Here is a 23,844-nt window from a genome sequence, read left to right as displayed (position 1 = left end):
CCCGTAGGCGTTCGGAGATGTGCGATTAGTCTTGGGTCGAGCACATGTAATTTCTTTAAAATACCCGAACCACGCTTCGATTGGATAGCAAATGCGAGCTGCCGAGTCTTTTCAAAGTCTGAGTATCAGCATCTTCTCGTCTTTCTTTAGTCTGTAAATGCTGAGCTAAGGCTGTATCATCTTGACTTCACCAAGAGATGGTTGGTCATTGGATGTTTTGACATATCTTTTAGACATATCGTTGAGAAATGGAGGATACATGGTTGGTCCCAACTCAAAAGGAAATGCTTTTTATATTTCTCCTTCCCCAGCACGTGAAGCTCAATTAAAGAACCAGGTTGGCAATTTGGAAGGAAAGAGAATGACTTTCCTCTTGGAAACAAAGGTTCAAATCTGTGATATCAAAGTCTTGTGTACCATTGGCCATTTTACAGAACGTGAATCTGACTTTTTAGGGTGTTCTTTGGCAAAAAGAAAAATCGAAACTTTTTGCCACATTTTCATGCTTCATGGGGCCCCATGGATCTGGCGAATCTTTGTGCGAAACTGAAAAGCTTGGGGCCAAAGATTAAATTATATATATAGACGCACATGCCATTTCAATTTTCGTATTATTTTATTATCATTTCACTATTTAAGTACTTTTCCTTCAAAATATATAAAAAAATTGTCGCCGGCGAAATAATTAATCCAAAATAACTTCATCTTTGCTGACTTAGATCTAATTAGCTAGCTTCTGTTACGCATTTTGAGACTTATTTGTGATGCGACTCATTTCGATATGAATCGTATATATTTGGGTGTAGAGTTTCATAAAGAATTCGTAACCTTATCACTATTTAATAGTATAAATACTTTTGTTTTTTTTTTAAAGACCTTGTGATCTTAAGTCGTGTTGACTCTCATGGGGTACCTCGGCTACTGTACAAGAATCGGGGTCAAAATTTGACCAGAAAAATGGGTGAAGTTCACCAAAACATGGAAAATTAAATGCACCCTTTATTTTATAAAACTAGGAAAACTGCTAAATCAGAAGAAAATCTTGTGATAGACTAATCTCGAAACTCACCTAAAGCGTGATACGATGGTTACATAAGAGACAAATACGTCCTAGCAATAACCTTTAATATTAATATTAATCGGGTCGATTATCAACTAGGTTCAATTCATTATCTTTTTCCATTGTTTTCGTACTTTGCACCGAAAAATTCCAATTAATTACCCCGTTTCGAAGTTGATCTCTTCCAATTTTGCCCAGACACACATCACAAATTAGGTAAGGGTTTTGACTTTGATTGGAGTTAATCTATAAACCCAAACCCAAGTCTCTCTCAGCACCCAAAAGAATACGAACCTAAGTCAAAAGAAAGCAGTGTCTAATTTCTTAGAAAGATTGACAATTACATCAAGATTTCATTTTCACTGCAGACGTTGTCACGAGGGGGGAGCCCATGCCCACATCAACTCCTTTTTTCCTAATTTACTCCTAGAACCAGACAGAAGACCTTTCTCCTCGACCAATCGAATTCCTCTTGTTTCCATCTCCTTGTTCGATGAAAAAGATCAAAAGAAGCCTGCTTTCCAAAAGAGGTTAACAAGAAATTGTTCTAATCAGCCTTTTTAAAGTGATTTTGACCTGTGAAAAGTTATTATCTTATTGCTGGTCGTTTGCTTGGCCACCACGTGTTTGCCAGCGATGGGCACACGCCTTGTGATTTCTTTCTTCTTCTTTTTTCTGGGGTTCAAATTATTTGGGTGCATGTGAGGGTGAATTATATGACTTTTTACAAACAATGATAAGAAAGGTAAAAACACCAATCATAATATTAACAACAATAATAACAACAGCTATAATAACAGCTGACTCCTCCTTTTGTGGAGTGGAGTCATAGAGATTTTTTCTTTAGAGATGCATAGAATAAGAATAATTTGTCTTAAACTATACATGTATTTTCGAGATAAAACAATGGACATGAAAAAAAAGCAAAAGATCTCATCGGGATGCGACTTAAAATGTAACAAGGAGGCGATTGATTAAGATCTACATTATCTTTTATGTAATAACTATCTAAATTACTTTTCAGATGACGAGAATGTCTACCTGACTTAAAACTTAAATGTATATAGAAGAAAATTGAGAGCATAAGTCTAGTATAATAAAATGTCGAGGATAAGCCCACGAGATTCTAAGAACGATATCCATAAAGTTTTTGATTAGGACGACTAAATTGCAAGCAGAGGTTTTGACCCCTTTTGCTTAGAGATTGAGAATCAAAACTCATTCATATAGACAAAGATAAGCAAATTCCAAATGGAAAAGAAAAGATGCTTTCTTCTGGAATTCTCACATTTTTCTCAAAAGATCTCTGAGTGTCTGACAATAATGGGCAAGACCTAACAAAGGGGACATTGGTTTTTCTTCTTTGATTGTGTGCACACAAAAAGCAAAGAAGGTCCCTTTAAGCAAGGCAATGGATGGAAATGGACAGAGAGAGAGAGAGAGAGCGAGAGAGAGAGGGGCTTCGGATTGGAGAAAGGAAAAGCAAAATGGGATGAAAATGGGTGGAGATGCTTTAACATGCTCTTCCAGATCGGACACGTGTACCATCTCTCTCTCTCTGTCTCTCTGTCTCTCTCTTTCCTGGGTCTCCTCTTTTTCTCCATTTTAATATCTACCCTTTATTGTTTCACCCTCTGCTGCTTCACTTCCTCTGTGGGTTCTTTCTCTTTCAGTTCTCCTAAAAAGAGAGAAGAGAGTGAAAGTTGAGTTCTTTAACTGTTGTGATATTGTGATCGTATTTGAGCTGTTATATCGTGTGATTCTTGGCAACGTTCAAGCCCGGTTGCGTGGCTGTCCCTGAAAAGCTTCTGGCTCCAAGATTTCAGATTTTGGAAAGTCTGTGCAGGAGAGGTGGAGAGAGAGAATGAGGGAGGAGGTGCTTTTTACAGTTGAAGATATTTGGTAGCGAGTCTTCTCTGCCTTTCCTCCGAGTTCCTTTTCTTGCTTAATTGTGAATACATGTGCGAGAGACAGAAAAGAGAGGTTCAAAAGAGAGTCAATTTGCAATAGGTTGAAGTGGGTTGCCTCAGATCCAGGGAACTCAAGTGGCAAGAGGAAAAGGGTAATATCTTTTTAGGGTTTCCCTGTGATTCTTGGGACTTCTACCCTTTTCTTGGTTCACTTTCTCATGACCCTTTCACTTTCTCTTTCTTGTGTGTGGAGATAAGGGGTTGGTTTCGATTATCGGGTTTTGTTTTGCAATCCCTGTTTTGAGGATTTAAAACCATCCTCCCTTTTCTGGGTATTTCGCTTTCATTGTAGTTGATGGATGCGGATAAAGAAGACTCCAGAGAAGGGGAAGTTGATAAGGCTTTATTAGAGGTCTACCGTACCTGTCTGGTTTAAATTCTCTACTGGTCCAGATTATACTTACCCTGTTGCATTTCTCAACACTTTTCACCAACTTCAATGTCGGCAAGCATGAAGTAGCTGCTTTCCTGGTGTTGGCTCTTGGGCATGGAAAATGGACAATTGAATAGTGCAAATTATCTTTCTGAATATTTCTTAGAGAGTGATGAAGTTGATGATTTAGTTGAAAAATGGAAGGTTGTTTGCTTTCTGAGGGGTTTGAGGGAGACTTTTTCTTTGGTCAGGCTAAGGGTTTTGATGTAGGAGATGTCTCTGGCGGATTTGGTGCTATTTAGAGTAGATAATTCAGACTCTGATCATACAAGAAGGGTAAGCCACATGGATATGTCAAGGTTAAATTTGATGGCGGATACTTCGGATTCACTATCCGATTCTGTGATGAAGGATACAACAGAGGTGGCTTCTGGTGAAGAAGATGACTCTAGCTGTGGTGATTTGGATAATGAGGTTAGGATTGTAGCAGTGTCAATTCCGGGAGAGGAAAAAGGTAATGAAATACCTTTGCTGGATATGATAACTGACGACAAAACTGACTGGATTGCTACCGGTGATGTGATAGCCCAAGAAAGTGAAGATGATTCCTTATCGTTGGAGGGTGATCGATTCCTTGAAAGCTCATGTTCTCTTTCAGTGACAAGTGAGACTAGTAGCTTATGTGCAGAGGATTTCCTAATTGTTGATGCTAATTCTGAAATAGAAATACCTAGGTGCTTAGATGTTGAGAAGAGTGTTTGCAGTGTCGAAATTCTTGCCAAGGCGCCTGAAGTGGAGGAGGTGAATGTTGAGAGAGAGATGACCAATGGACCTCTCTCTGTTGCAGTGAGCCTCGAGGAAGATATCAGGAACAGTTTGAGTTCCCAATCTTCTGCTGTTGTAGTTCAGTTGCCCCTAGGCAAACAACTGAGTGCGACCGTTGGACGAAGTGTTTTTGAGGTGGAATATGTGCCCCTTTGGGGATTCACTTCGCTGTGCGGCAGGAGACCTGAGATGGAAGACGCAGTTGCAGTTGTGCCTCAGTTTCTAAAGATTCCTATCCAGATGCTGGTTGGTGGTCCAGCCCTTGATGGAATCAGTGATTATGTGAGTCAGCAGACTGCTCATTTCTTCGGAGTCTATGATGGACATGGAGGTTTGCAGGTACTTCATTTTTATGTTTTATCTGAATAATTTACAGCCAAGGTTTTCCATCTTTTAGTCATGATTAATCTACCTTTTTTACCGGGTTGTCTGTTTTGGAGTATTTTTTTAATTTCAGCAACCAACTTGTAGAAAAGAAAAATTGTACCTCTACGATGTTTATTACTTATTGAGTTTTTTTTTGTTTATTTTTAGGTTGCAAATTACTGTCGAGAGCGTGTTCATTCAGCATTGGCTGAGGAAATAGAGTATTTCAGGGATCACTTAACTAATGGCAATTTTATGGACGGTTGCCAAGAATTATGGAGGAAGGCATTTACAAATTGCTTTGTTAAGGTCGATGCGGAAGTCAGCGGCAAAGCCAGCACTGAACCCATTGCCCCGGAGACGGTCGGCTCTACTGCTGTTGTTGCCATAATCTGTTCATCACATATTGTTGTTGCAAATTGTGGAGATTCCAGAGCAGTTCTTTATCGTGGAAAAGAACCCATTGCACTGTCAGTGGATCATAAGGTAAGAAACCTCCTGTTGACCATGTACATGATCGAAACTTGTTAGTTTCTTTAATTTTATTTTGGTTAATCATGCTGTGGCAGCCAAATCGGGAAGATGAATATGCTAGGATCGAAGCAGCCGGGGGAAAGGTGATCCAGTGGAACGGTCATCGCGTCTTTGGTGTTCTGGCAATGTCAAGGTCTATTGGTAAGCAACTTCTTCATAGCCTCTTTTTGATATTACATTTACATGTCAAAAAGGGCTTGATTTATCTATCTGATCTTTCCCTTTTCCCTCGGTCTCCCACTTTAGATGGGACTTGAATTGCCGACTTTTTTCTCTTATCATGATCATGATGTTGAAGAGCGTATCTGTGGAGGATGTCTACATATCAATATGGATCTAATGGCTGTACTCAGCTTGTTTAGTCAGAAAAGAAATGTGATCCTATCCCAGCGAAATGTCCTTTTACTCGCTGGCAATAAGTCGGAGTTCTTGTGATGATAATCTCTGTTTTTGATCTAGTCTCTCCTTTCCGTGTTTAAGTTAAAAGTCTGTCCAAAACATTGATATAGGACTTTTTGTGATAAATGTCGAAACTAGAAACCATCCAGTGCTATAACATAGGTCCATCAAAGTATATGAGCTTATGCTGTAAAAAGTGTCTATTATTTACTTGTGACCCCAGACTTTGATTGGTCTTAGTCATGTTAATTTTTTATAAACTCATCTTGTGAAGACAGGGCCAGCTAGAAATTTTCCTCACTCTTTAGTAATGGACTTGTTCTGGCACCGCTTTGTTAATTAAGCATCTCAATTTTACAAATTTTCTTAGCATTCTCTTCCGTGGAGTTCTTTGTTTTACTCAATGTTGATTGTCTTGAAGGAGTTCATTGGCTTCCTTTCCAGTTATAAATTGATTTTCACATGCTCTTTGGTCGGGAGTTCCATTTGGAGGATCATTTGTGCTTAATGTTTCTACTCTGAAGTATGAAATTTCATTTTCATTCAGGATTCTGCAATACTATAACTTGACCTAAGGTCATAAAATGACTATGAATTGACGCAACCTAGTAGTAAGATAGATATGAAATCTCAAAGTTGTACAGATATGTGTGCTACCTGATTGATTGCTGAGTGGGACTATCTTTTTGGACTGTAGGTGATAGATACCTTAAACCTTGGATCATCCCAGAACCAGAAGTCTTGTTCGTTCCCCGAACAAGGGAAGACGAATGCCTTGTTTTGGCAAGTGATGGTTTATGGGATGTGATGACAAATGAGGAGGTATGTGATTTGGCTCGAAAGAGATTACTTCTATGGCATAAGAAGAATGGGGCCACGCACCTTCCCAATAGGGGCGAGGTGGTGGACCCCGCAGCTCAAGCGGCAGCTGAGTACCTTTCCAAGTGTGCTCTCCAAAAGGGAAGCAAGGACAACATCACAGTGATCGTTGTAGATTTGAAAGCTCAAAGGAAGTTCAAGAGCAAGACATGATTCGTATACCGGCTTCTCAATATTGATTCTTGTTCTTTGACTGTAGTATATAAAGCTGCGTAAGGTCGGATAAGATTAGCCCCTATGTTTTTACCCCCGGGCTCTCTACGATTTACGAGGGTTTCGTTCTTAATGTACCGTGGGAACATGCTCCCTTGTTACACATTGCCTATTACTGGCTTCTGTACATGGCAGCTAATATTGGTTGTAGTGACTGAGATCGTGATGACCTCGATGTTTTGACATTGCAAGCAATTAAATTCATCATAGTTGGGTAGATCTAGAGGGTTTAATGAGGATTTTGTGTTGTGTTAGTAATGCAGGGTACATGAATTGAAAGAGCAATTCTGATGCAGAGTAACAGCTTGAAATTGGTGAATACCTCTTCCCCGAGTTTTCACTCTTCCATGTTCGCAATGCCAGACTTTTAGGTTGCCTTGCAAGTGCAGAGAAAGAGTAGCTCTACTAGTTAATTTCTTCGTCGTTTTAGCAGTGCTCATCTGCAACAAGACACCATATGAGTTTTCTTGCGGTGCGAGCCATAAGGTAGGACTCATAAGCGTTGTATTACTGGATTTGGGCAATGATAGTTTCATTTAGCCATTCATTACTGGGCTAATCAAAGGATAAAGAGAAGCATTGGGCTTAGCTGGACTTAATAGATTTGCTCATTCCTCTAGAAAATGTACGTTCGAGAGTGGCAGATTTTGCGCTTTGGGGCCGTGGCAGAATGGATTGAGCATTCTGACACTAGAAGCATGAGCCTGTTTATTACATTCGCAACTATTGACGTAAGTTCGGGAAAGACACAGATGAAATGTCACTTCACATGTTTTGCGGACAAACAGTTGAGCATCAAACCATAAAAAAACAGAATCCTAGTACTTCCTTTATGTCATCTCCTTCACTACTTCAGCAAGATGTTCTTCGTTCTGAATGCTTTGAACCCAATGTGCATTGACGTTCACCTGCTCAATGCTCTGCTTCAGCGTTCTTGCAATAGAAGGCTTTGACCGGGTCGCAAAGAAGTCCTCCACTTCCTTGGCTTTCTCAAATGATGCGAACTAGACAAATGATGAAAAAGCAGGGGAACTCAAGGAATTGACCGCGTTTTTTGCATAAGAACAAACAGAAGGGAAAGATACCGTATCAAAAAACATTCAATCCTTGAAGACACGCAGCTTTTGCCATGAGTACAGAGCGAACCCCTCGTTCATTTTTACCGTATCAAAGAACATTATTACCATTGCAATGAGTATATGTGATGAGAAAGTTGCTTGTAAGATGTTTGAACCCACACGAACACAAATAGGCACACGGCTGATGGGATGACATACCGGTGTGACAAATGTACTGACAAACCATTCGATGCGCAACCCAGAATCCTGTGCTTTTGAAATGTATTCCCAATTTTCCTGCAATCAATGATTGATATATTAGAGAAGAATGCCATATTAGATACGACAGAAAGCATAAAATGTTATTTGGTACAAGCAAAAACTCTTGAAAAACCACAAGCAGCAACAAAAAGAATAGATGCTCTCAATTCTTCATTTCAATTGTGGATTTTGCAATAAGCCAAAAGCAATCTAGACTTATATTAGCTCAAATCCAAGGAAGACATCATTGACCCATTTAAGTAAAATAAATAAGAAGTCGACATGTTCCACCGGCATTAACGGGATTACCTTCAGCCAATTCCAAACGGTTTCACGTCCTTCCCAGCAAACAGCAAACCCAGAGACAGTGCAAACCTAAGCAACAGCAAAGGCGCGAAACTTTAGTTTGTTCCTTTTTGGATCAAACAAAAGGTGAAGTGAATAAAGGAGACTTCAAGGAACTAACAGGACATATGTATATTCAACTAGTACACAAGCCAGAGTACCTCAGGGGACAATATGAAGTCGAGCACTTCGAGGATGATATTTGGATCTGGACAAGAGGCCAACGAACCTACGAAGACCGAGAAAAGAAGGAAGATTATAGCAAGGTGAGTATCAGACAGTTGCAAACGCTCGCCCAAATGACATCTATCTACCTAAAATGCGGGTTTTCTCCTGGCTCGAGTCAGTCTCTCTGTAGACTCTCAGCAAAGATTCAAAACCTGATCGGTTTGATGCATTCACAGTTTGCATCACTGCCATGTAGGCTGCCTGTAAAAACAGGTAAATACATGCATTTAGAGGCTATTGGACATGTAGAAGTACAAGGTAACAGAAAATGCATCAGAGTGCACTACCCTTCGGATGTCAGGAGGAAGAAGAGGTGTGCTCCTGTCATCTAAGAATGCATGAAAGCGTCTGCTTGCTTCCTTCAGTGTGGGTTCATTTCCAAACTCTGCCAGGGCAGATAAAATTTGTTCTCTCAACATAGCTTCTAAATGACTCTCACCCTCTTTGGCATCCCAACCAAGATTCCTTCCAGGAAAATGCAGCAAAAAAAAGCCAATGATAGAGCCTCTCTTTTTCACAATCACATCTTGACATAGAACTTTAACAGAAAATAATATCTTTAGAACATTAGGTAGTCTAAAATTCAAAACTTTATAGTAGTCTATCAAAGACAATAGTATCTCTTGAAACTTTGATATCACTTATGCAGCTTTCTCACTACACATCCAAAGATAGCTAGACAAATTAACCTCTGCACAGATCATCAAGATGGTTTTCCGGCTAATGCATACAGAAATAAAGGTAGAAAACAAAATTATCATTAATATGTTTAAGCATTAATTCAGCAGTCTTCCAGCACTCTTACTTAAGAGAATCCATCTTAAAGATAAAAAGACATCCAGGCAAAAAGAAAGGTAAATTCTTCCAATTTCTTGAAATGAATATAATTTACCCACCCAAAGAAGTTTCTTCATTTTGGTTCATTCGTTATCATAATGTAAGAGCTGTAAAATGTAAACCGAAATTCTAACAACAAGGCTACGCTAGATGCATAAGAGTAACTGAACTTACTCTGCAGAGTACTGGAAAAGACCGACGAAAAATTCTTTAATGTAATCCATTAATTCAGGAGTAGCATCTTTAGAAATTCTTGCAATTTTGTAACTTATCTGCAAAGAAGGAAGTAAAATCAGTCTCGAATACATCATCTCAACGAAAATCCATAGTAAGAATCTCTCCCAATCCAAGTTCAGACGCATGCAATATATATATAGTGAGAGTACAGTTATAGCTGAACATACACTTATCAAATTCGATAACACAGTATAATCAAGTTCTTCTCTGTAAGCAGCCATTAAAGTGAGCAAAGAAGTCAAGGACTGCTGGCGAGCCATACAAAGAGCAAAGGAATCATCCAGTATACCTGTTACGAGCATGCCACTAGTTGGTTAGCCTCAATTTGAGGTCAAGAAGAGAGATGAAAAATAGTGGCGGGCGGAAGATGTTTTAATATTGGAAGAAATAACAAAGTTACCAAATCTGTCTGTTGCAGATAACATTTTATTCTCTATGGCATATCTTAGCTTGTCTTGAAGGTCTTTGTCGTACTTTACCCTATAGAAACCTGTCTGGTCCACATTAACTTTTATCCAAGCTCCGCTTTCCTCTAAATCAATAGATGCGGATTTTGTTTCCAACAGAAAACTTTGGCGGGCATCATATGAGCCACAACAAAATGTTATTGGCACAATCCACTGTCCATCCCCGTGGGAACCACTTAACAAAAATTGTGACTGCCATTTATTATCAAAGTCATGTCAGTTTGGAGCTGGTTCGCTGTATGAAGATTGGCAATGTACAAGAGAACACAAAACTTCAAAGAAATAGCATTGTAGAACCTGTTCAAACTCTAACTTGTCATCTTTGAGTTTGATGGAAACCACAGGGTATCCTTTCTGCTTGGTCCACGAATTCATTAACTTGTTCACGGGTTCACCTGATCCCTCCTCGAGGGCAGCCCAGAGGTCCTCTGTCTTTGCATTTGCGCAAGCATGCCTCTTTATGTATGAAGCTAGTGATCTCTATTTTCACAGACAGATGTCCGTGTTAAATCTTCGAGAAAATCCAAAACAAGTGATGGCTGATATGAAAGTGTACTATACACAGAAAAACATGGTGGAAGAACATGCACATCTATAATAATTCAGATGGATAATGATTTAATTAGCAAGTTCATTTTGTGAACCCGTAATTAAACAAATTAACCAGAAGATATGAACGAAATCGTAGAATCTTTCTTATTTCACTTATACAGTTTAATCTCATCAACTTGATTCTGTTATATTCCATAAAAATCAAACCTACCATTACGAGCCGGAAGTTTATTATTAAAGCATCTAAAAAGTGCTTAAGCACAGCAGTTTTATCAAGCCATAGTGCATTGCTGATGGGGGTGTCAAAGGATATCATTATTATAAGTGGAAAATTGCAAGCTTAAGTGCTCTGACACTAAGTAGCACGTGAAGTATATAAAGTACAACAAAAATTTTGAACCTGAGCCTAAGTAGATACTACGTCTAAATGAAGGCTTCGTTTAGGCAATACAATCAAGAAAAAGAAGTCAATTCCAAGTGATTTAAGTACCTCATCAATTTTATAGTCTCATCAGGCGAGCGCAAAGAAGTGAAGAGCAATCCAGCTCAAGTTAATCGTCCAATATTGGGTCTACTAATTAAATCAAGTTAGAAATTTCACTACATTGTTTCTGCTCGAGTCAGTGAAACTGCTAGTAAGGCTTTTGAGATGCAGACGTCTTCATCAGCATCGAGTCAAGAACTAACATATTCTCTTGATTAAATTATAGTCTCATCAAGCGAGCGCAAAGAAGTGAAGTGCAATCCAGCTCAAGTTAAGCGTCCAATATTGGGCCTACTAATTAAATCAAGTTCAGAAATTTCACTACATTGTTTCTGCTCGAGTCAGTGAAACTGCTAGTAAGGCTTTTGAGATGCAGATGTCTTCATCAGCATCATGTCAAGAACTAACATATTCTCTTGATTAAATTATATAGCAGAAGACAGTACACTTTTATCTTGGAGAACTCCTCAATGTTCCTTATAGAAAGGCCTTCTAGCTGGTTCATTCACTTTATGTAAAACAAATTTCACATGTCATCTACATGAACTCTCTAGGCAGTTACTGAGAGATCATCACAAGCTGAGAGGTAAAAGAATTACCTGAAAACATTCAGCACCAAGATAGGTCTGAAGCATCCGGATCACAGATGCACCCTTTTGATAGCTTATTGGATCGAAGATTTCATTGATCTCACTAGCATGGTTAATCTCCACCTGAAGAGGTAAAGTTTCTTCAATTCAAATACTTGAATGCTTATTGCGCAAGGATATCTTTAGAGAAGGAAAACAAATTTTTGCTTTCCTCAATGGGATGTGACACAGCAAGCTCATCCAGTCTCAGCCCTTCGGTAGATTCTTGAAGGAACTGAGTCCATGTTTTCCACTCAGGAAAAAGGCAATCAGTAGCCAAATAGCTCACCTAAGCGAAACACGTCATATAAAACATGCATTAGTCATAATGAATAAAAAATACAAAGCAAGGTCACTTACCCAAGTAGCAAATCCCTCATTTAGCCACAGATGAGTCCACCACTCCATGGTAACAAGGTTCCCGAACCACTGGTGAGCCAGTTCATGGGTTACAATTGTTGCGACCTTCAAGAAGCCAGACAGAAGTATCAAACGTTTATGCAAATTGATGACCACACATACCGAACTTTCCAACTTCGAACAACCAAACTAGATATTGAAAGTTCTTCAGCAAATTGTAATTTACATTACCCTCTGCTTGTCAGATGCTGCTGAGTGCTGCTCATCATAGAGTAGAGCCATTTCAGAATAAGTAACTAAACCATAATTTTCCATGGCATCAGCAGCAAAATCTGGGATAGCAATCATATCCAGTTTCGGAAGAGAGTACGGTACAGCAAAATATCTGGATTTCATTCAATTTACTGATAGTCAACCGCCAAAATGAACGTAAGTGCTCACAATATAAGAGTACTAACAAATGCAAACTACTCAGAGGCAAGTGGGCCGCAACCAACAGACAATTAAGATCTGATAAGGACATACTTTCGGCATAATTCAAGCGTCTTGACAGCAACACGTAGGGCAAATTTTCCCTGATTTTTCTTCCCGACTTGACAGTATACCCTCACCTTTACTCCTGCAAAGGCAATGAAGCAGATATAAGAACAATTGGACAAAAACAAAAGGAAAAAAAAGGCTTTCCTTGTGCACTAGATAACAGCATTTCTTAAGAGAGCAAAGAATTAATCGGTGACGTTACCATCAGATGTATGATCTTCGACGTAGTCAAAAAACCCAACGACAACTGCGACCAAGTACGTTGACATAATGGGTGATTCTTGATAAAAAATTGTCTTAACGTGTCCTTGCACCTTTTCATCAACAATCGGCATGTTGGAGAGAGCTACTAGATCAGACGGCACATCTAAAGTAATCTTGAATGTAGCCTGTCACACCATGCATCAAAGTCAAGTGAACTAATCGTGTAACATCAATAAATGCCCACCTAAAAAATACATTTCATGAAGTTCAAAACAGTGTTTAAAATGAGATCATTATAGATATTGATAACCTCATATAGACCAAACTAGCGGAACTATTGAGGGTGTATCAATCATTTGAGGAGAATGACACCTCCCTCAGAGGCTTGTACAGCCATGATAAGCATTGGAAGATCGGTAGGACAGTTGCACAAAAACCACTCACGTAAAGGAAAGATAAGAACCTTGCATGCAGGCTCATCCCAACATGGAAAGCATCGCCGAGCATCAACTGGTTCAAACTGAGTAACTGCCATATTCTTCTTCTCACCATTGTGCTCGTAAGTACTGCATTAAGTACATTATAACTCAAGTGAGTGAGTTTGGCCGTCCACTACTAATAAAGTCACACATATTCTTTTAAATCAGAAATTAAGTGACAATACTAACCGTGCTAACATCTCATCATCCAGTAGTTCATCCAAAAACTAATAAATTAGCATATCTTGCAATTGGTATAGAATTACCCCTAGTCAATGTACAGCAGATAGGCATAGATTCAGAAGTACTAATAGAACATGCATAATGATGTCCCAAATGATGCAGGGCAGAAACCCGATGAACTTTAGAACAGAAATAGCAGAGGAAGCAAGTGGTTGCATGAAGCTTGTTCTCCATTTGATTAAATTGTATGCGATCCCAGTTGCTTTACAATCCCTGTTTCCCAACCAAATAATGCTGAAGATCATCATGTTCTGTGTTTCCTAGAAATAATTACCTTCTGTAGAACCCTTTCATCTTATCATTAAGAATTCCGTAAAAATCAATAGCCAGAACTCCAATCCCAGTAGGCAGCGTCTCGGGGAATTCCAAAACCAATATCTCGTCTTCCTTAACCAAGTCAACTTTACAAGGCTCAAACACCTGCTCAGCATTTCAATATCGTCAAGTCACTTTACGCCACCAAATCCTCTTCATACCAATCAACACAGACTAATATAGAAACTACAATCTCAAAACTCGACAACAATAGCCGTCACCATGAGCCAACCCATAATCTCAATTTTTTTTTCACATTAAAATGCATTCATCACTAGAATTAGAAAAATATCGAAATGCATAAAAATTAGAAAGAGTAAAGCAAACATGGAAAAAAAAAAGTAGTTAAGAATACATATGCACCATAAATGTGGATTTTAACGGGCTTTAAATGAGTGGGTACGAATTTTTCATAAATTGGATTAAATATAGATGTATTTCAGAAATATGGTTCGAGTCGGGTATGGCCGGCTACGAGACACTAGATTTTTATTGTATATAAGTCAATCAAAATTGGTTAAATGGATCGGACCATTTTTTACGCGACATGACTCGACCCATTCATTAGACGGCCCTACTTCTAAGAAGGCTGGAGTTATGCAAAGTCTAATGCTTTGCTTTAGATGAATAATTCACGACTAAACCAAGTGATAGCTCCTAACAAAATCAGCTATTGCGAATTCTCTCACAACCAAAGCCTAGATGGGCAACGCGAAAAAGAAAATGAGATGCGATTTTCCATTACTAACGTCGGCGCCGAATCGTTCTCCATGTTTCGGTAGACTGAAAAGGCAGGTCCAAAGTCGTCGCCAACATTGCCACAAACAATTCAGAACAGCCGAAGGAAAGAGACAGAGATTTGTTGAAGATGACGATGGCACTGAACCAAGAACCAGACCGGTTCTTCCCGGAACCGGCCTCGAGCAGGAGGAGGACGCTTTGCTAGTGAAGGCAACAGTCTCGTTATGGATTGACAGGTCGGCGGCATTGAGGACGATGAATTTGGTCTCGCCGACGATGTCGAGGTCGATGGCGACAGAGCCGGCGAATTTGCAGGTGGCGAGGTCGGGTTTCAGCCTTATTTCGTATCGCTTCGGCGACGCGAACTGAGGGAGGCGAGGTTGGCCTTTGAATTGCTCCATCTTTGCGTTGATGGGATCTTTGTGCGGCGACGTCACAGCTCAGTCCCTGCCTTCCTCCCTCTCTCTCTCGATCTCGAAGCGAGCGAGGAAGAAGACGAGCGGGAGCGGAGATTTGTAACGTGAGTTTTGCATTTGGAAAATCGCTTCTTGCATGGCTTGCACGTGAGAAGTCACGTGAGTTCGTGGGCTTCCATGTTGTCTTTCTTGTTCATTGGTAGAATGTGATGTCACGTACATTCTATTTCGACAAATTTTTAATTTTTGTTCACTTTACTTCACGTTGGTCTATGATTTGGACTTTGATTAATTAAGCTAAATTATAATAATTTAGCTAAATTACTTACCTCATTTGATTCCATCTGATTTTGAAAATTTAATTTACTTTTTATTGTGAATTAAGAGGATCATTATGGTAATGTATCGGTTTGGTTAACATCGAATATTTTGAATTTGAAATCGAGATTTGATCCCAAAAATTATTGCCACTAATAATATATTATGATTAGTTAAATGAATAACCGCAAGAGATCAACTATTCTCTTGTCGCCTTCACATATTTATACTCTATGCAATGTAAACCCAACATAGTTGAAAACCTAGAAAACATGAGCACATGCTTAAATTGGTAGTCTCTTCCATCAATTCCTTACATTGATAAGAAGGACATAATAAGCCGGAATTAAGTATTTGCACATTGAGACAACATCATATCATACACCAATAAAGTACCCAAAATCCTTCCTAAATGTAATAGCTCTCGAATATAAATTTGCGATAACATTGTACGGATAAAATTCAAAAAAAGAAAAAAAATGGAAAATACTTACTAGCTACCATTAAATGATTGTTCTAACATAGGTGCTCTTGATAACATAATGGGTTAATTGATCTTTTTAAGGAACATGGTTCCACAAGAGCAAAAGCAACGAAAGGAGTTAAAGAATAAGACAAATGAGAAGATAAGGAATAAATGCAAAAGGAAATTTCATCTCTTTCTTGAGCAGATTGTGTTGCTTCTTATTGGATATTCACACGAAGGAATAAGCATAAGTAAAGTTAACACACCACTCAAAGTACTTGGTACCAGATGCTCTTGCTTAACTTGCATTTTGAGTCTCTGATGGAAGTCGCATGTATTATTCTATTGTCAGATCAAGATTGTAATGCTTAATTAATTAGTCTTCAATTTATAACATCTCTCACCTAAGCCAGCCTTTTATTTGTGCATATATCAATTATAGTAAATTCTTTCATTTGAACTGGTGAAGCCATTTATGTATGTAGTCATGATGCTCTCAGGACAGGTTTCTTTCAATTTGGTATGCTCATGTGTCCTCTCTAGATTCATTGCAACCTTTCTAACGCAACGAGGACCTTTCATTGATTTACTTCTATGATTCACCCTTAAATTTATTAGAAATATCACGACATAGTCAAATGTCATGCACGATTTAATGGGCCGAATCTGTGTTAGATTTTATAAGATCGCCTCATTTTCATACATACTACCTGACTGAATTTGACAGAGTTACGAAACTGATCATTCCATTTCTTTTAGTTATCTCGTTCATCCATTAATCTCGTCTCCATTTCCTCACAAGAAACATCAAGTCAAGTGAACCAAAAATGCCCGAAGGAAGTTCCAAAATTGCACATGATTAGTATGTTGGCATCCTAAAAGATAATTATTAAAAAAGTCCTAAACCTATTATATGGATACCAATTCAGTTATAACCTTTTCAATTGATCAATTTAGTCATGAACATTTTGACAGTGTACTTCTTCTGGTCAATTTTGATTGAAATTGCCAACATGGATGCCATGTCATGGATAGTTCTTGGAATTTTTAAATTATTTTTCAGATTATTTTTTTTTCCATTTTTTCTTTACCTTTTTTTTACTATGGGCCGGCAACCCGTGACAACACTAGGTGAGAGCACTATGGCCCTCGCCCAATTCTGGCGAGGGTCACAACGCTTCGCCGGATTTGGGCCAAGCGAGGACGTCACATCCCTCGCTTGTGATTGGTGACCTTCGCCAAGGCCACGGACCGATGGAGGGAAATTTGAAAAAAACGAAAAAAGACAAAGGAAAAAAAATATAAAAATTGCAAAAATTGTCCACGTTAGCGTCAGCTACGCCACATAGGAAACCCGTCATTCACGTTAGCGGTTTTTGATGAAAATTGGCTGGAAGGACTATATTAGCAAATGGGATAATGACACAAATAGTCCCTGAACTTTGACTTAATGTGCAATTTGGTCCCTGAACTTTTAATTTGTTCAATGTAGTCCCTGAACTTTAACATAATGTTCAATTTGGTTTCTGAACTTTTAATTTGTTCAATGTGGTCCCTGAACTTTTAATATGTGTTCAATTTAGTCCCTGAACTATATGAAAATGTTCAATATAGTCCATGTACTTGAATTAATGGAAGGACTATATTGAACATTTTCAAATAGTTCAAGGACTAAATTGAACACGTATTAAAAGTTCAGGGACCACATTGAACAAATCAAAGTTCAGGGACCAAATTGAACATTAGGTTAAAGTTCAGGGACCAAATTGCACATTGGGTCAAAGTTCAGGGACTATTTGTGTCATTTTCCCTTAGCAAATCGTTAAAAGTTCAGGACTAAATTAGCCAAATTAAAAGATTTATGACTGAATTGACATCTGTACAATAGGTTTACGATTTTTTTAATGATTTTCTTTACTTCTTCATATTGATTCTTGTTTTCTACCCCGTGCTCTACGATGTACGAGAGTATCATTCTTAATTTACAGAGATTGTGATGACCTCGCTGTTTTGACATTGCGAGCAATTTAATTCATCATAGGTAGGTAGATCTAGAGGGTTCGATGAGGATTTTGTGTTATGTTAGTAATGCATGGTACATGAATTAAAATAGCAATTCCGATGATGAGAAATGCTCTTCCATGTTCACGATGTCGACTTTTAGTCTTTTAGGTTGCTTTGCAAGTGCTGAGAAAGAAATGTTTTACTAGTTAATATCTTCGATGTTTTAGCAGTGCTCACCTGCAATATGAGTTCTCTTGCAGTGCGAGCCACAAGATAGGACTCACAGGCAGTTGATTGGGAAAAAGAGTCACTTAGTACCAATATAAGAATTTCTATAATCCATAAAAAGATATACACGTTTCCATCATATAACTAAACTCACAAGTTCATCTTAAACATAAACAACTCATATTAAAAAATCCCACTATCAAAATGCCCTCATGATGACTTAAACGCTCTTATTTTACTTGCGGCTAGCTGAAAAACTTGAAAAACAAGGAAGATGGATGGAATGAGCAACCATAATATAGTAAATAGTACATATCTTCTTAGCAGATCGAGCATCCACTATAAACATTTATAAACCGATATCATAATTCATCAATCCCAAATCTAGAATACGATATACGTAAAATATCAAAGGTGGACTATAACTTTTCACGAAATAACTACTGACATATCATATCAATAATCAACAATAACAAATCAACCATTAATGGCTATAAAATAAAATGTCAATAGTCCATTCCATTGACTAGTCTAATACTCAATGTCTAACTATGGCTATGTTTAACGCTTGTAATGAACGCAATCAAATTTACCCCTTTGGCTAGGTCTCCATCAATATTAGCTAGTGGTGTGGCCTAGAAAGACGTCCTGATAACAGTATACACAATTACCCCATCAATGTGTTCTAATCGTAGAGAAATGAGCATAATCCACTAATATCATTATCCAATAATCCACAAAACAAATCCATTATTCATCTCCTAAACCGGTTTCACAAAACAAATCATATCCCTTTCATAACTCAATTTATCAAATAGAATGTATTTCACAAATCAATACAAATACCCTTTCATAAACCATATTCAAAGTCAAGTGCTTTTCGTAATTCTTTCACAAAAGGGTTTTGTAAACCCATTTACAGGCAATCGGTTTAGATTGTAATCAAAAGATAACTTTCCAATTCAAATGACAAAACAGTAATAAATGCTCGATCTAGTTTTATGCAACAAAAAATGTTATCGTTTTCAATATATGAGTTTACAAACTCAATGAAAAGATAACACCCACTCATCTAAGAAAGTCAAAAACCAACCTACGAATGTTACTCGAGTCGACGCACTCGTATTCATATTAATTAATTGAAAAACAATATCAAAATCTAACTAATACACTCCTCTAACGAACGACTTGACTAACTACGCTTAATAGTCGATCAAACAACTTCTAAGCGCTAACGAAAAAACCCATTTATAATAAACGTTCATCTTTGTCTCTTATGTGTATTGTCTGTCACGCGTAACTTGCATGCGAAACTTCAGAAATTTGTTCCGATCAAACCGTATTTTAAAAACGATTTTGGTGAAACCCTACAGCTCCAAAATGCCCTAAACCATCATTTCCATATAAATCTACATCTTAGTAACTCCAAAATTGGACTTCGTAACTCAAAATTTATGACCTAACTCCTGATAAAAAAAAAAACTTGATAAAAAATTTATGATCTAACTTCGAAAATTACTCGGATTAGACGAATAATGGGCTTGAATACTTACCAAGTGTTGCAATTCAAAGTTGATTTAGCTTGTCGGGATGTTCGAAATGGCTACTTTGCGAAAATTTTTCCTTCATTCTCTCTTTTCCCCTTTTCCCTTCTTCACGGAAGCTTCTTTATATTTCCTTGTTTTTGTCGCCAAGTCCTCTCTTCTCTTCCATTTACGCTCACTTGCACTAAATGATGAAGGAGAAAGAAAAATGGTTGGGCTTGGGCTTATAAAATAACGGGCTTGGGTTGGGCCATTATTACAGTTTCATTAACCATTCATGACTGGCTAATCAAAAGGTAAGACTTGATGTCATTTGCTCGTTCCTGGAGAGATTGTACGTTTGAGAGTGGCAAATTTCGCCCTTTGGAGCAATGGCAGAATGGATTGAACATTGACACACTTGAAGCATGAGCATGTTTATTGCATTTGCAACCATTGAGGTAAAAGTTCAGGAAAGACACACATGAAAAGTCACTTCACATGTTTTGCTGACAAACAGTCGAGCATCAAACCCAAATAAAAGATGGCAGCTCCTTCACCGCCTCAGCGAGATGTTCTTCGTTCTGAATGCTTTGAACCCATTGTGCATTGATGTTCACCCGCTCGATGCTCTGCTTCAGTGTTCTTGCAATGGAAGGCTTCGAGTGGGTTGCGAAGAATTCCTCCACTTCCTTGGCTTTCTCAAATGATGCAAACTAGACAAATGATGAAAAAGCAGGGGAACTCAAGGAATTGACCACGCTTGTCCAATAAGAACAGACAGAAGGGTAAAACACCTTATCAAAGAACATTCAATCCTCGAAAACACAAAGCTTTTACGATGAATACAGACGAACTATTTGTTTATTTTTTACCAAAGCATCCTTCCCCTTTTATTGGGGGGTTGAGTGGGGGTTTGGTTGAATAAGTGTCAAACTAAAGCTGTATATGTGATGAAGATGTTGCTTTTTAAGATTTTTGAACCCACACGAACACACACGGGCACACGGGTGATGGGATGACATACCGGTGAGACAATTGAACTGACAAACCGTCTGATGAGAACCCCAGAACCCCATGTTTTTGAAATGTATTCCCAGTTTGCCTGCAATCAATGATTGATATATCACAGAAGAATGCTACATTAGATACGGCAGAAAGCATCAAATGTTATTTGGTACAAGCAAAAACTGTTGAAAAACCACAAGCAGCAAATTAAAGAATAGGAGAGAGTCACAAATGCTCTCAATTCTTCGTTACAATTGTAGATTTTGCAATAAGCCAAAAGCAATCTAACTTATATCAGCTCAAATTCAAGGAAAGCATCATCTACTCGTTTAAGTATGACAAATAAGAAGTCAATATGCCGCTGGCATTAACGGAATTACCTTCAGCCAATTCCAAGTGGTTTCACGTCCTTCCCTGCAAACAGCAAGCCCAAAGACAGCATCTTGACTGCGAACCTAATCAAAAGCAATGGCGTGAAACTTTAGCTTCTTCCTTTTCGATCAAACAAAAGGTGAACTGAATAAAGGAGACTTCAAGGAACTAACGTAACATATGTATATTCAACTAGTACACAAGCCACAGTACCTCAGGAGACAATAAGAAGTTGAGCACTTCGAGGATGATATTTGGATCTGGACAAGAGGCCAATGAACCTACAAAGACCGAAAAAATAAGGAAGATTATAGCAAGGTGAGTATCAGACTGTTGCAACGCTCACCCAAATGACATTTATCTACCTAAAACGCGGGTTTTCTCCTGGCTCAAGTCAGTCTCTCTGTAGACTCTCAGCAAAGATTCAAAACCTGATCGGTTTGATGCATTCACAGTTTGCATCACTGCCACATAGGCTGCCTGTAAAAACAGGTAAGTACATGCATTTAGAGGCTCTTGGACAAGAAGAAGTACAACGTAACAGAAAATGCATGAGCTTGCACTACCCTTCGGATGTCAGGAGGGAGAAGCGGTGTGCTCCTGTCATTTAAGAATGCATGAAAGCGCCTGCTTGCCTCCTTCAGTGTGGATTCATCTCCAAACTCTGCCAAGGCAGATAAAATTTGTCCTCTCAACATAGCATCTAAATGACTCTCACCCTCTTTGGCCTCCCAACCAAGCTTCCTGCCAGGAAAATGCAACAGAAAAAGCTAATGATAGAGCCTCTCTTTTTCACAATCACAACTTGACATAAAACTTTAATAGAAAATAATTTCTTTAGAACATTTAGTAGTCTAAAATCCAAAACTTCACTAAGAGTCTATTAAAGACTTAAGAGTATTTCTTTAAACTTTGACATCACTTAAGCGGGTTTCTCACTACACATCCAAAGACAACTACACCAATTAACCTCGAAAAAGATCATCAAGATGGTTTTCTGGCTAATGCATCAAGAAATAAAGGTTGAAAAGAAAATTATCGTAATAAGTTTAAGCATAAATTCAGCAGAGTCTTCCAGCACTTCTACTTGAGAGAATCTATCTTAAAGATAAAAGACATCCGGGTAAAAAATTGGTATATTCTTCCAATTTCTTAAAATGAATTTAATTTGCCTAGCTAAAGAAGCTTCTTCCTTTTGCTTTATTCGTTATCATGATGTAAGAGCTGTAAAATGTAAGTCTGAAATTCTACCAGCAAGGCTATGTAAGACGCATAAGAGTAGCTGAACTTACTTTGCAGAGTATTGGAAAAGAACGACAAAAAAATGTTTAAAGTATTTCGTCAATTCAGGAGTAGCATCTGCAGCAATTCTTGCAATTTTGCAACTTATCTGCCAAAGAAGGAAGTAAAATCAGTCTTGAATATATCATCTCACTTTATATATGTAAAGTGAGAGTAAAGTTATAGCTGAACATACACTTATCAAATTCGATAACACAGTATAATCAAGTTCTTCTGCGTAAGCAGCCATTAAAGTGAGCAAAGAAGTCAAGGACTGCTGGCGAGCCACGCAGAGAGCAAAGGAATCATCCAGTATACCTGTTGCAAGCATGCCACAAGTTGGTTAGCCTGAATTTTAGGTTAAGAAGAGAGATGAAAAATGGGGACCGGCGGAAGATGTTCTAATATTGGAAGAAATAACAAAGTTACCAAATCTGTCTGTTGCAGATAACATTTTATTCACTATGGCATAGCTTAGCTCAGCTTGAAGGTCCTCGTCGTACTTTACCCTATAGAAACCTGTCTGGTCCACATTAACTTTTATCCAAGCTCCGCTTTCTTGTAAATCAATAGATGCGGATTTTGTTTCCAACAGCAAACTTTGGCGCACATCATACGAGCCGCAACAAAATGTTATTGGCACAATCCACTGTCCATCCCCGTGGGAACCACTTAACAAAAATTGTGACTGCCATTTATTATCAAAGTCATGTCAGTTTGGAGCTGGTTCGCTGTATGAAGATTGGTAATGTACAAGAGAACACACAACTTCAAAGAAATAGCATTGTAGAACCTGTTCAAACTCTAACTTGTCATCTTTGAGTTTGATGGAAACCACAGGGTATCCTTTCTGCTTGGTCCACGAATTCATTAACTTGTTCACGGGTTCACCTGATCCCTCCTCGAGGGCAGCCCAGAGGTCCTCTGTCTTTGCATTGGAGCAAGCATGCCTCTTTATGTATGAAGCTAGTGATCTCTATTTTCACAGACAGATGTCCGTGTTCAATCTTTGAGAAAATCCAATAAAAGTAATGTCTGAAACGAAAGTGTACTATACACAGCAAAACATGGCGGAAGAACATTCGCATCAATAATAATTCAGATAGATGATGATTTAATCAGCAAGTTCATTTTGTGAACCCGTAATTCAACAAATTAAGCAGAAGATATGCAAGATAAGTCGTAGAATCTTTCTTATTTCACTTTACAGTTTAATCTCATCAGTTTAATTCTGTTATATTCCAAATAAATCAAACAGAACCATTTCGAGCGCAGAAGTTTAATGTTAAAGCATCTAAAATTTGACTAAGCCATAATGCATTTGCTGATTGGGGGGCTGTAAAAGTCCGGTGTCAAGTCCCAAATGAATTAGCTTATTCATAAAAAGCTGGCAACTCCGATTATCTGAAATGGGTTCAATGTCTAATTATCAAACCCTTGGAAAAAAGGATGAATTGAAATATAGCCGTAAGTGGTAAATTGCAAGCTTGAGTGCTTGGGCACTTAAGTTCATGTGAATTTTGTAGAGTATCTTAAAAATTTCGAACCTGAGCTTAAGTTGAGACTACGTTTAAATGAGGCTTTGTTTAGGCAATAATATCAAGAAAAAGAAGTCAATTCGAAGTGACT

General features: G+C 38.3%; 2 protein-coding genes across 8 annotated transcripts in view; one reads left to right on the top strand and one right to left on the bottom strand.

Moving 5' to 3' along the window:
• Positions 1–2,535: 2,535 nt before the first annotated feature.
• On the top strand, positions 2,536–6,836 carry LOC115674536 (protein phosphatase 2C 53-like). Its single transcript, XM_030596937.2, has 4 exons — positions 2,536–4,567; positions 4,763–5,080; positions 5,164–5,269; positions 6,225–6,836. The coding sequence occupies exons 1-4, from the start codon at positions 3,677–3,679 to the stop codon at positions 6,557–6,559; spliced, it is 1,650 nt and encodes a 549-aa protein (XP_030452797.1). The 5' UTR covers positions 2,536–3,676; the 3' UTR covers positions 6,560–6,836.
• Positions 6,837–7,204: 368 nt separating this feature from the next.
• Positions 7,205–23,844, bottom strand: part of LOC115674495 (aminopeptidase M1-like) — a 37,285-nt gene continuing 20,645 nt past the window's right edge. For 2 of the 7 annotated variants that reach the window (XM_056311105.1, XM_056311101.1), the window contains exons 10-19: positions 23,009–23,191; positions 22,645–22,903; positions 22,412–22,533; positions 22,227–22,324; positions 21,501–21,678; positions 21,300–21,414; positions 21,148–21,215; positions 20,943–21,017; positions 20,582–20,659; positions 19,967–20,270 (exon numbers count right to left, since the gene is read on the bottom strand). In XM_056311105.1, the coding sequence (XP_056167080.1) occupies positions 20,082–20,270; positions 20,582–20,659; positions 20,943–21,017; positions 21,148–21,215; positions 21,300–21,414; positions 21,501–21,678; positions 22,227–22,324; positions 22,412–22,533; positions 22,645–22,903; positions 23,009–23,191 (1,365 nt within the window). In that variant the 3' untranslated portion in view covers positions 19,967–20,081. Of the gene's footprint in view, positions 7,624–7,896; positions 7,975–8,247; positions 8,314–8,444; positions 8,513–8,597; positions 8,713–8,798; positions 8,977–9,522; positions 9,621–9,752; positions 9,875–9,985; positions 10,245–10,349; positions 10,533–11,687; positions 11,804–11,891; positions 12,007–12,077; positions 12,183–12,308; positions 12,463–12,602; positions 12,697–12,819; positions 13,007–13,284; positions 13,388–13,817; positions 13,964–15,834; positions 15,946–19,966; positions 20,271–20,581; positions 20,660–20,942; positions 21,018–21,147; positions 21,216–21,299; positions 21,415–21,500; positions 21,679–22,226; positions 22,325–22,411; positions 22,534–22,644; positions 22,904–23,008; positions 23,192–23,844 lie in introns of those variants that run through there. The other 5 variants (XM_056311107.1, XM_056311106.1, XM_056311104.1 and 2 more) reach the window with 5 other exon arrangements.

This window comes from Syzygium oleosum, unplaced genomic scaffold (genome assembly GCF_021117445.2).
Source record: "Syzygium oleosum isolate NSW1041296 unplaced genomic scaffold, Sole_v2.1 Sole_v2.04, whole genome shotgun sequence".
Lineage (NCBI taxonomy): Eukaryota > Viridiplantae > Streptophyta > Magnoliopsida > Myrtales > Myrtaceae > Syzygium > Syzygium oleosum.
The sequence above is the reverse complement of the archived record's forward strand: the minus strand, read 5'-3'. Positions and strand labels throughout refer to the sequence as shown.